This window comes from Chanodichthys erythropterus, chromosome 15, assembly GCF_024489055.1.
Source record: "Chanodichthys erythropterus isolate Z2021 chromosome 15, ASM2448905v1, whole genome shotgun sequence".
In the NCBI taxonomy this organism is placed as follows: Eukaryota; Metazoa; Chordata; class Actinopteri; order Cypriniformes; family Xenocyprididae; genus Chanodichthys; species Chanodichthys erythropterus.
The window spans coordinates 8,251,789-8,265,082 of record NC_090235.1 but is presented as its reverse complement, the minus strand read 5'-3'; the positions used below and the strand labels follow the sequence as shown (position 1 = coordinate 8,265,082).

The window sequence follows — 13,294 nt, the reverse complement described above, 5'->3', positions numbered from 1 at the left end:
CGCAAGTCCCTGAGAGATGGTTACAGTGTTTGCGTTAAATTCTGTCACTCTTTTAAATCCAGATTAAACAGTCCTGAAATAAAGAGCCATTTTGGACACATCTCTACTTATGTGTCTCTGTTCTAGTACACTCAGAAAACATCACTTAACTGGAGTAAGTTTAGAAAGTTTTTCGACCGCTGACTTGCACGCATCATTATGCCTCTCATACTGAATTGGTTTAGCACAGCTGGGTGAATCTTAAAATCCTGTCAAGAATGTGCCTGTCATATTTTACCCTAAAATTGAACATTTATATTTTGCATAAAGAAAATACTTTAATTAGGACCGTGAAGTGTTTTTTTGTTTCTTTGTTTTTGCATTGTGACATTATTTTCATGACAAGAGCATATCCCCTTCATTTTAATTACTGTAAGAGAAAAAAAACATTCTCATTACTGTAATACGAATATATAATAAAAAGATAATAAAACATTTAATTAGTAATAAAAAGATAAATAATAAAAACAATCTACAATAAAATTATATAATAAAATTAAATTCTATTTTATAATTTATAATATAAAAATATAATAAGTATAGAAATTATATAATTATTTTTTATATTTTACAAAAAAATAAAATATAAAAAATACTTTATGTTGATATATATATATATATATATTAGACTTCAGATGCAAAAGCCTCCAAGTGCCATCTGAAATTTTCTTATAAAATGAGCATTTTTATCAAGCTTGTATGTTTATGTTCAGTTATTTCACTTTAATGGCAATGAAAATGACCTATTAATTGACATCAAAGTGAAATTACTAAACCTAAACATACAATCTTGATAAAAATGCTTATTTTAGAAGACAATTTCAGATGGTACTTAGAGGCTTTTGCATCTGAAGTCTTCATATATGTATAATTGACTGCAGTATTTTAAAACATCTAGATGCTTTATGGTAATGAGAGGTGGAAAATGTGCTTAATTGAAATTTATATTAAATTCAATTTATTTGAATTTATTATGATGTCATCACATTCAATAAATCTTCATGCAAAATATAATGATTTTCTTTGTTGATTTTTGGGGTAAAATATGAAGCGAACAAATTCTTGCCACATTTTATGAGATGAATCCATTTAATGAAATGTAGCTTTTGCCAGTGTAATCCGGCTTAATAAAGTTTAATTAAGATCGTCTGACCTTGACCTGCCAAATGAAACCCTCCAGCTCATTTTTGTTCCAGCTCACACGCTTTTGTCTTCACTTTCAGTTCCTCATTGGTCGTTTTCTTTTCTCTCTGCCCTCTTCCTCTATCACATGGTCTTTGGGTTTTAATCTGTGAATACACACGAATACACACTGTAATAAAAGCCTTATTGTGAGATGAGTGTCAAATAAATTATAGCTATACTGCATATTTTGTCCTCACCCTTATCAATCCTGTTTTCTTTTATGGAGAAAGAGCATTGTTTTGGGAGTTTATTTATTTTTTATTTTTATCATCAGCTCAGACCTCTTCAGGAAACTGGTACATTGTAGCAATTGTGTATGATTGTGAACTTGATGCTCACTGGTGCAGAGGGAACACACATGCATAACATAACTAAAATCTAGACAAACTACAGCTACAATATAAAATGCGCAATCTGTTTTAATAAATTACATTTAAGCATTCTCACCGTGTAAAAGGGCATTTAACGTAAGCTAATTCACTTCCACAAACCCTAAATATCTTCTCACATATCCGTCTAGAGAGCCTGTCCTGCATCTATAGATTTAAACTCTCCTATCGTGATTTTTATAGACTCTTTCTCCTCTCGCCTCGACCGAACATATTGATTTCAGGTGGCTGGGATTTGGTTAATTCAGTGTCGTATTGGAGCACAGAAGTCTCAAGGACTGGGCATAAACAATTGCCTTATGGTTTAGTTTATGAATAAAGTTTGATTGGATTAACTACAGTCAGATTTACAGTGAACTATACTGCAGTTGCATGTTTTTGTGTGTGTGTGTGTTTGTGTTTGTGTAAGTTTGGATGACACTATCAAATTGTTTTTAATCGTAATATTAATTTAATATTTTTGTCATAGCCTTATAAAAAAAATCACAATTATATAGTGATAGCCCCTTTCTTTTAGATTAACAATTTGGATGTTTAAAAACTAAAAAGCTTCACCGCCATCTACAGTCAGTCAGCTCTAAATACTCAAGTCAAAGAAAACTAAATTATATATAATTACACTCCTAAATGGTAAAAGCAAAGTCTAAAATTAGAGCTGATTATTAGAATTAAAACTATAAGAGACATTTGTTAGAACAGAATCCTATTTAACATTTAAAATATATATAGATTATAAGACTATGAATACAATATTCAACAATGGTTTTGTAACCTAAATAATAATGAATTTTGAAAATTCATGAATAAAATGCGCAGATGTCCCATAAACAAATCCACAAGGAGAAACAACAGAAAAATACAGTTCTTCTAATGAAGTTCCTCCAATTCTTTACATCATCATCATCATCATTAGAGATGTTTAAATATGATTATTCAACAAAATTACCCAAAATTTGCAGTGTATTTTCTAAAATTTGTTTTTAAAAAACATCTTCAGTGGCTGCAACCAGTTCCTGTAGGTCACTAAGTTCATTTAAAAGCAGTGTGGAGGAGGTTTAGCCCAGACCTCCTGCAGAACTGCCTCAATGCTGAGTAACCTGTCGAGCATCAGGCATGGATTCATTTTAGTCCAACTGCTTCAAAGCATTTTAGGCATACAGACGTGGGTGTTTGCTCATCGTATTAGTGCATGTCTTTACTGTGATTCAGCTGGAGGTCATTGAAAGAGGACTAATTTCTGATGCAGATCAAAACTTGACTTTACTCTAGGAATGATAAATCATGAATGCCTTACTGACTAATAGAATCAAATTAGATCCATTTATTAACTGATTTATAAACATAAATTGAGACGGACATCACTCCCCCTGTATGCATGTATTAGGTTTGGCTTTGCAATAAATAAAAAGCAACTGAAGAATTAGAATTTTCGTCCGGTGAAGAGTCGTGTTGTATAAATCTTGAAATTCTGCATTCATCTTTGAATAGCAATCCAGCTAAAATGGTAGTAATTATATCATGAATTTATTGATCAGTATAGTGATTTGTGTCTGACTCTTTTGTCTTTTCTTGTCAGAAACTTGCAGCATTAGCAAAATCTAAACTAGCCATCAATACCAAACTATCTGAGAGCATCATTTGACCATTATTACAGCTAAATTACTATGCTAATTTTACTATTAATATTACCATTACTAATTATATACCTTTTTAAAATAGTATTTTTAATTAAATAAAAATTTTTATATTTGTATACTGTACAAATTTGACCATGAGGATTTGAAGTATTTTAAAAAATACTTTCAAATGCTGCACATATTTAAGAATAAAATAAAATGTGCTAAGAGGAAGCTGTTATTTGCTTAATTTTAATACTGCTCCAGAATTTGAATATAGATAAATGTCAAAATCATTTTTAAGTATAGCCATGGCCAAAAGTATTGTCAGTGACATAAATTTTGTCCGGCGATGTTTGCTGCTTCAATATCTTTAGAATATATTTTTCACATTTCAATGGTATGCTGGAAAGCAAGTATTTTATAAGTTATAAATTGGCAAAAACATTGCATATATGCGAAGTGTCAGTATTTACTGTGTTGACCCTTCCTCATAACCTCTGCAATTTGCTCAGGCATGCTGGATATTAGTTTCTGGGCCAAATCCTGACTGATCATTAGTGATCGGAGTTGATCACCATTTGTGGACTTCCGCTTGTCCTCTGGCCTTTTGAGCACTGACCACAGGTTCTTAATGGGATTGAGATCTGGGGAGTTGCCTGGCCACAGATCCAAATTTTCAATATAATGGTCTCTGAGCCACTTCATTATCTCTCTTGCCTTGTGACATGGTGATCCATCATGCTGGAAAATGCATACAGATCATCACCAAATTGCTCCTGGGCTGTTTCTTCTGTTTTGATACCATTATTTATTCATGGCAGTGTTTTTTTTTGACAGAATTGTAAGAGAGCCCACACAAGGATGGTCCCAGGATGCTTCACTGATGGGATGACACAGGACTCATGGTAGCGTTCACCTTTTCTTCTCCAGAAAATCAATTTTCCAGATGTCCCAAACAGTCGAAAGCGGGCTTCATCAGAGAAAATAATTTTCATCAGTATTCAGCTGTCCAATCCTTGTACTTCATGCAGAATTTCAGTCTGTCCTTGTTTTTCTTGGAGAGAAGTGGTTTCTTTGCTTCCCTTCTTGACACCAGGCCACTGTCCAAAAGTCTTCAGATCCATCACACCCACCTGCTGCCGATATTGAGCAGCTCTGCTCTTGTGTATGATTCTGTAGCTGACTCCTCGTGAGGAGACGGTTCTGGCGCTTGCTGGACACTCTTGGAAACGCTCCTGAAGCCTCCTTCTCTGCAGTTGAACCTCTCTCCTTGAAGTTCTTGATGATCCAGTAAATGATTCTTCAGCTTCAATATTCTTTGCAGCAATTTCCTTGCATGTGAGGACATTTTGATGAAAAGCGATGCACATCTTTCTTTGGCAGCAACGTTGCTAACACTAGAACACAATCATAGGAAGTGCTTCTTCCCTCCTTTTATAGCAATCAGTCTGCTTTTATAATCCAATCAAAATAATAGTGACGTCACCTGACTAGTACTTATTCGCACTTTCCCATGTGCTGATGATGTGATTAGTGAAATGATGTTAATGGGCCATTTTGTGCCAGGGCCAAAAAACAGTGAAATTTGTGTTGTTGCGATTTAAAATTCATTTTTAGGCCAATGACGTTTTTTGCAATTATTTAAAATTAGGGCTGTCAAAATTAATTGAGTTCTCTTTCACGCTTTAACGGACAAAAACACAAAATTGTGAAAATGCCCATTTCCCCCCCCAAGTATCCTCACAAGCACAGTCTTAAATGAGTTAGTCTTAAATGAACATAAAGAGTAATGAAATGGGATGCGTGTCAGGTCCGTGTCATGTGTGTCGGGTCTTAAAGTGACGGCAGCCTAATAAACCTGCTGCTGTCTCTGTCATTAATGTTAATCAAAGAACAAAAGAAAAAGAGAAAATCAAATCTCTCACTGCTCTTGACTGAATAACTCTTTGTAGCTTGAGTAAAAATTAATCTATATTTCATTTATAATTTATTCAATTTCTGTATAACCTAATCAAATATTTTAAACATTGTCTTCATAGTGTTTCTACATTAATTTGGAGAGTGAATGTGAAATTATTACAATATAAAAATATATTAAAGACTAAAAAATATATTAAACTTTACTGTTGGGTGTGATTAGTTGCAATTAATTACAGAAAAAATGTATGATTAATTAGTTATTATTTTTAATCAATTGACAGCACTTTTTATTGCACTATACTGTCTAGGAACGATATGGATCAACACCACAACAACTGAAGCAGCAAACTTTGTGAAACAAAATTAGTCTTTGTCAATACTTTTGGCCATGGCAGTACATTTTATTCCTTTTAAAAATGAATAGTTTAATAGTAGTAATCTTTAATTATCACTTAATCAAATTGCATGATTTGGTTTACTCAATATTTTAGTGTAATAAACAATCGAGTTTAACTTAAAGGATTAGTTGACTTTCAAATTAAAATTGACTCACCCCCATGTCATACAAGATATTCATGCCTGATGTCTGTCTGTCTTCAGTCGAAAAGAAATGAATGTTTTTGATGAAAACATTCCAGGATTATTCTCCATATAGTGGACTTCAATGGAGCCCAAACGGTTGAAGGTCAAAATTATAGTTTCAGTGCAGCTTCAAAGTGTTCTAAATGATCCCAGATGAGAAATAAGGGTCTTAAGCCGCGCACACACTTAACGATTGTAAAAGGCTGATTATGAATGTAAATTGATACTTATGACTGATCGCGCTCAAACGCGTCCAGTCAGAGCCAGTTGCGTTCAGTCTGCGATTACAGTCGGTGTTCAAACTCCATGTGTGAGTATATAAATCGGCTCCAGTAGAAGAAAACAATCGGTATGTGTGTTCAGTTCAGTCTTAGAATGTTTCAGCTAATCGTTAGGTGTGTCCCTGGTTTTATCTAGAGAAACCATCACTCATTTAAAAAATAAATAAATAAAAATTCTATGTATTGTTTTAACCATAAATTCTCATGTTGAACTAGCTCTCTTTTTCTTCTCTATTAGAATTCCAGCAGTGTAGACACTGTGTATTTCTGCCCTCCACAGGTCAAAGTTTGAACTAAATTGTCATATACAATATGCTAGTGCAAGTATATAACAATTAGTTCAAACTTTGACCTGTGGAGGGCAGTAATACACTTAGCAGTGTCTACACTGCTGGAATTCTAATAGAGAAGAAGAAGAAAAAGAGAGCTAGTTCAAGATGAGAATTTCTGGTTAAAATGTATATAATTTTTAAATTCTTTTTAGAAAATGAGTTTCTCTAGATAAGACCCTTATTCCTCATCTGGGATTGTGTAGGACGCTTTGAAGCTGCACTGAAACTGTAATTTTGACCTTCAACCGTTTGGGCTCCATTGAAGTCCACTATATGGAGAAAAATCCTGGAATGTTTTCATCAAAAACCATAGTTTCTTTTTGACTGAAGAAAGAAGGACATGGACATCTTGGATGACATGGGGGTGAGTAAGTTACCAGGAAATTTTAATTTGAAACTGAACTAATCCTTTAAAGCTGCAGTCTGTAACTTTTTTGCTTAAAAATGATCCAAAATCAATTTTTGAGCAAGTACATAACCAGCCAGTGTTCAAAACTGCCTCCTTACCTTAGCCCGATTCACAACGGTAAGCTTGTAATAATGTTTTCTAATTGGAGTGGTACTGGTAGATTTCTCTGGGAAATTTGAGCATGTCGCCATTCGTCTTCACGTCAATCAGTCCCTCCAGAAAAACGTGATTATGCGATCGCCTGATTTCATGCATAATCAGCCAAAGTCCGCATGTTTATGCATTTCAGCAAGCAAAATATATGCGGGGCTAGCATGATTTCATAATCCCTGCATTTTCGTTGCAAAAAAGTCACATATATCTTAGCAGAAAGTTGAAAAATGTTTACTTCACACTAGTAAAACGCCATTATTTCCCCCTATTGCCATGGGAACCTTGTGAAGTGACGTAATTACGCGACGTGAACATCATCTGTAAACCATGAAACCATGATGAAGCACACAAATCATTCTCATTTGCCAATAAAAATAAGCGCAAAAGACCACGCGAAGCAGTTTCTCAGTGTGTTACATGACAGTGAGGGCAAAATATTTTGCACTACGTGCAACTGCGTGTTGCCGCTGGAAAACCACTTTCAATTTGCCACCGCCAAGGATGGTTAAAGCAGCAGCGGAAGCAGGCAGGAAGAAGTACACATTTTAAAAAAATATTTTATTCACTTTTATAGAAGTTGTTGGATATTAATAATAATAGGTTTATTTTATATAGCGCCTTTCTACAAACTCGTATTCCTTTTGTAAAGCTACAGAACTTGTTTGACTCAATGTTTTGTAAGTTTGATAATTATGTCAATTAATTTGATATTATGTCATATGTTAATTAAGGTCTGAAATAACACAGAATGAGAACTTAAATATTCTGTGATTTAGTATGCTTGCTTATCATAGGACATAATAGGAAATGACTCTTTACATTAAAGAGTAGCCTAGTGAGAACAGGGTGTTGGGGGAATCACCTTTTATTTTTTTCTGTTTTTCATCAAACTGCAGTTTTTGTAAGTTTTTTTGTAAGCATAAAATTGCAAAAATATCCCGCATATTCCATCGCTTTTTTTAAGAAAACGTGCCGCAAAATCAAGGATTTTAGCCCGCAACAATCGCAAAAAAATGCGCATTTTTCTGGAGGGACTGGTCAATAGATCACGTCTGTTTACATAAAGAATGAGTCCCAGCTATGGGCTATATGTGAGGATGCTACAGGTGGCGGATCATTTACAGCCTTTTCTCACTGCAGCTGGAATAATTAAACATCATTTTGATGGCAGATTTTATGGTATGACAAATGGGCAATTAGAGATTAGACTGTACAGAAATTGAAATCTACAGGTAACTCTAATACACACTAAATACACATAGTCACGCAATGCTGATGTTAACATTAACAATTTGAGAACAAAGTATAACAATAATAATAATTTGCATGGTTTGATGTGATTTAATCACCATTGGCAGCGCGATTTATTGTAATGCTTTTTTTTTTCTCAGTTGGTCAGAACAAAAGTGACTGGTGAAAATTTTTTATTTTGGTCATACTTCCGAAACAAGCAATCAACTGCAATTGCAGGTTTCAAACAGAGATGGCGACAAAGAGGCAAAACTTACGGACTGCAGCTTTAAAAATGGCTTACCTCAAATTTCAGTCATGTTAACTTATTAGTGTTTACAGTGTAGTAATATTATTTATGTATTGCTTAATAGAAGTAATATATATATGTTGCAGTAGCTTGTGTGTCTGAGCTTGAAATGCTGGGAATTAATTGATTGGCCGTAATAGTGTAATTCTTTGTCCTGCACAGATGCTGCAAAACACGCTCAAGGAGTTACTTCAGACGTAGCGGCCACCCTTCTCCAGCTCATCTCCCAGCAGGCCTCGGACAGCAGACGTCCTCCTGCAGACCTGCATCCCAGTCGGGGTCCCTCCTCTCCCCTGAGTGCGACCCCACCGCCAGCTTCCTCTTACGCCCCCTCGCCCGCCGCAGGCCTGGCATCCGCTGCTACGGAAACTCAGTTCACCCAGGACCAAGACTTGCGGTACACCCTGGGAGGAGCCGCTGGCCCTTCCTGAACCGTTGCTGTGAACTTTATCTTTTGGTTGTTTTCATTTTTACTTAATGTGCTTTACCTGTTAAACTTCCGTTTACTGCTCATTAATGTATTTCTTTCTTCCGTTAAAGGAAAAAGTGAATGTTAAAGGAACTATTCTTGAATGCGAATGGATGATGTTCATCCCTCCCAGCAATGTACAGCATTATTTGAGGGCCGTCTTTTCCCGTGTTTCTGACTGCAACAGTCTGTGAGTTTTAGCCACGTGTGATTTCTTTTAGGGCTGCGTAAGTGTATCTAAATCAAGCTACTTTCCCTGAAAGACATTTCTTCCTTTAGTTCTGATATGAAGCAAGGGACTTGTTCTGGCTTGAGCTACTTCGTCCTTTCTGATTCAGTACAAAGGCAGAAGGAGAACTTGAAGTCATTTGCAGTACTTGAGTGAGGCCTTCTTTTTCAAATATTCATATAAGCTTGTGCAAAAGACGTGTTTTTATTTTGATTTTTGGTGGGGGGGAACATGTGTCCTTATCCAAATATTGGTGTCAGGATCACATGGTTGAGCAAAGTTCATTTAGTTTGAAGGGGCATCTTCAGAAAGACACTGAACTGAATTAAATTTTAGCAACAGAATTGCCATTTTGATTTGACACCGCCAAATGTACATGTTGTAAAATGATAATAAATGTAAAATGTGGCTGAGTAAAATGTGCCTGCTACATTTTATGTAAATGTGTTTTACATATGCTCAGTGTAAATGAGTACACCTCCTATGAAATGTAACATTTTAAACAATATCTCAATGAACAAAAACAATTTCCAAAATGTTGACAAGACTAAGTTTTATATGGCTTCTGTTTAATTTATAACATGAAAGTAAGGTTAATAATATAACTTGGAGAACAAAATTTTCAGTTTTACTCAAATTAGGGTGATGCAAAAATGAGTACACCCCACTGAAAGTCTCTGGAGCAAAGCTACATTTTAGACTACAAATGTTTCATTTAACAAGAAAATTCAACCACAGGTGAGTCTAATTATTAGTTGTCCAGAAGACAGTTGACTATAAAAGGGTGTTAAAACCCCTTCCCATTTCATGCTGTCAGCAATGGCACCACATGGAAAAGAAATGTCACAAAATAATTTCTTTACACCAGAAAGGTGAAGTCTACAAGATGATCAGCAAAGCTTTACTTGTCAGTCAGAATACTGTAGCAAAAGTGGTACAAAAATTGTAAAAAGTTGGAACTGCAACCATCTCGCAGAGACGTCCAGGTCATCCACGGAAGTTAACACCTCGACAGGAGCGTCTTCTGATGAGAAGGGATGAAGAAAGTCGGCATGCAAGTTCACTGCACTTATCTAAAGAAGTAGAAAGCCAAACTAAGGTGACTATTTCCCGTGACACAATACGGCATACACTGCAGAGGAATGGCATGCATGGGTGCCGTCCACGAAAAAAGCCTCTCTTAAAGCTCAGGCACAAAAAAGCCCATCTAGAGTTTGCCAGGGCCCATGCTGACAGAGATGAAGACTACTGGGACTCTATACTCTGGAGTGATGAGACCAAGATAAATGTTTCTGGAACTGATGGCTTCAAAACTGTATGGTGTCGCAAAGGTGAGGAATACAAAGAAAAATGCATGGTGCCTACAGTGAAACATGGTGGTGTCAGTGTCCTTATGTGGGGCTGCATGAGTGCTGCTGGTGCATTTCATTGATGGCATCATGAATTCACAGATGTACTGCTCTATACTGAAAGAGAAGATGCTACCACTCCGTGCCCCTGGTAGTTGTGCACTTTTCCAACATGACAAAGATCCTAAACACACATCTAAGGCCACTGTTGGATTTCTGAAGAAGAACAGGGTGAAAGTGATTCAGTGGCTCCTGATCTGAACGCAATCAAACACCGATGGGGAATTCTGAAGAGACAAGTTGAGCATCACTCTCCATCCAGCATCAAGTCTCTAAAAGAGGTCATTCTTGAAGAATGGAAAAAGATAGATGTTTCAAAATGTTGCCAACTTGTTCATTCCATGCCTAGAAGACTTGGTGCTGTCATTAAAAATCATGGAGGCCATACAAAGAACTAGATGTAGTAGTTTTGTTGTGGGGTGTACTCATTTTTGCATAACCCTAATTTGAGTAAAACTGAAAAATGTGTAATCTAAGTTATATTATTAACCTTACTTTCATGTTATAAGTAAACAGATGTTATATTAAATTTAGTCTTGTCAACATTTTGGAAATTGTTTTTGTTCACTGAGATATTGTTTAAAATGTTACTTTTCAAAGGGGGTGTACTCATTTACACCGAGCACTGTAAATATATGAGTGCCAGTTTTGTTGTTCACATTCATATATGCACACTTTGAATACTATTACATTACATACATTTCTGAAGTACATGTGAGTGGTGTTTGCCATAAGACGGGGTTTGAAGCACAGCGAAAAGAAAATTTAAGGTAAGTTTTTGTTTGTAGTTAATCAACAGCTATAAAGGTAAATAAAAAAATACTTTAATCAAAGTTAGAAGTAAAATCACCTGTTTACTGTTGTGTGTTTTATAATAAAGTAACATTTTTTACTTTGATCTAATGTATTGATGCTTTTACTAAACAAGTAAAGCCATTTATGTTAAATCTAAGGAGTTTGTTTTAATCAAAAAGATTAAAAGTTCTTTCAGGCTATTTCCCCTGAATGACAAATGGGGATTTAGGACACTGGCATTGAGTGCATGGCTCAAATCGGGGGATTTGGGAAGGTCGAGACGTGCACTTGTCAGATTTCATCTGTGAGCAAATGCTGCATAAATATGTGAGAAAATATGAGTGTTAAACCATCTGCAGAATGCGGCATTTAAAAAAACAAGCTCAGTCTGAGTGATACACAGCTGCTGACATGGTCATTAGATGCTGAATTTTTGGTTTTGTTCCCACTGAAATTCAGGAATTGGTGAAATAAATAAGTATGAGAGCAAGGTACATATCATGTAGTTTTTAGTTTTTAATTATTTTGTTGGAAAATGTTGAAATTCTTAGAAATTTATTTTGTCAATTAAAATTGTACCTCAATTAAGCCAGGTCCAGTTACACTCATTCAAAATCTTTTCTTTTTCTTTTTTCAAAAAAAAGTTTTTGAAGTCTCTTATGCTCACCAAGGCTGCATTTTATTCCTGTTTAATTAATTTCTGTGATGCAAAGCTGTATTTTCAGCATCATTACTCTTCAGTGTCACACGATCCTTCAGAAATCATTCTAATATGATGATTTGCTGCTCAAGAAACATTTCTTATTAATATAAATGCTGAAAACAGTTAATAGTTGCCTAATAGTTTTGTGTACACCATGATAGATTGTTACTTGCTATGTGAACACAATGAAGAGGAAAAAAATCATGGAATCATGATTTGAAAAGGTTAAATAGTCCTGAAAAAGTCTCACTTGTATTCCTAGTGTTCAAAAATGACTACAGTGAAAAAGAATGAGAAACAAATCTCATCTAGTGGAAACATTTGGTACTACACCCAAACAAAATCTTACTGAAAGCTCATTTTTTTGAGATGTCAACCTCAAATTTGGAACACAACTTAATGGCTTTGATTTTCTCACAATTTTAGAGTAAAATGTGTTTTAGAAAATATATATTATATAAAATTTTAAAATAGCATTTTTGTGCAATTATCGTAACAACAAATGTAAAATTCTATAACTTTTGGCAGATTATTGCTGATGTTAAAAGTTTAAAAAGTGAACTTTAAAAAGTGTCTTCTTTAAAACAAAACCAAACTCAAGTCTGTGCTTCAAAGCTTTCAAGAATTATGAATATATTAGTTGGAAATTTAATTTTCAGGTCCATGCTCAAAAAGTGAATAAATGGATTATAACTACTTATAAATATACAATTAAGCACCATTAAATCCCCATAAAAATACAAAATATTAAATAAAACACATTATTGAACTTAAATATAATAATTTATTTCATTGAAGTAAAAAAAAATAGAAATCTTTTGTGACATCATAAATGCCTTTAGTGTCGCTTTTGACCAATTTAGTGTATCCTTGCTGAATATAAGATTTTTTTTATTATTTTTAAATCATACTGAGCCTACAATAATACAGTACCAACAGTAGTGTGTTATTTATTATAAGGTATCATTGATTGTAGTATTTACATAATTGTATAACTATGGTATGTTTTTATCATGACACCATCACTGTACTATAGAAACATTATTTTATAGTAACAATATTTACAACTTTCGAAAGTACTTCCAAGCCCATGTTTTTGGTCAGTGTTTTATGGTGATTGGTGAAGAAGACTAAACTCTGCGTGTGTTGCGTGTTTTTATTGAGTGTTACTGTTCTCCTGCTCTCTCTGCTCTGATCTATTTATGAATATTTTAGATGTTCCAGGAGGAGGTTCTTTGCA

The 13,294-nt window shown here is 34.7% G+C and overlaps 1 protein-coding gene across 3 annotated transcripts in view; it reads left to right on the top strand.

Annotated features, from left to right (window-relative positions):
- The window catches only part of cdk12 (cyclin dependent kinase 12), a 38,315-nt gene extending 28,658 nt beyond the window's left edge, over window positions 1-9,657 (top strand). Inside the window, exons 14-15 of one of the 3 annotated variants that reach the window (XR_010897284.1) lie at window positions 8,612-9,108; window positions 9,198-9,656. Coding sequence is in view for 2 of the 3 variants with exons in the window: in XM_067411509.1 (XP_067267610.1) it covers window positions 8,612-8,880 (269 nt within the window). In the remaining variant the exon portion in view is untranslated. Of the gene's footprint in view, window positions 1-8,611 lie in introns of all 3 variants that reach the window. The other 2 variants (XM_067411509.1, XM_067411508.1) reach the window with 2 other exon arrangements.
- Window positions 9,658-13,294: the final 3,637 nt, after the last annotated feature.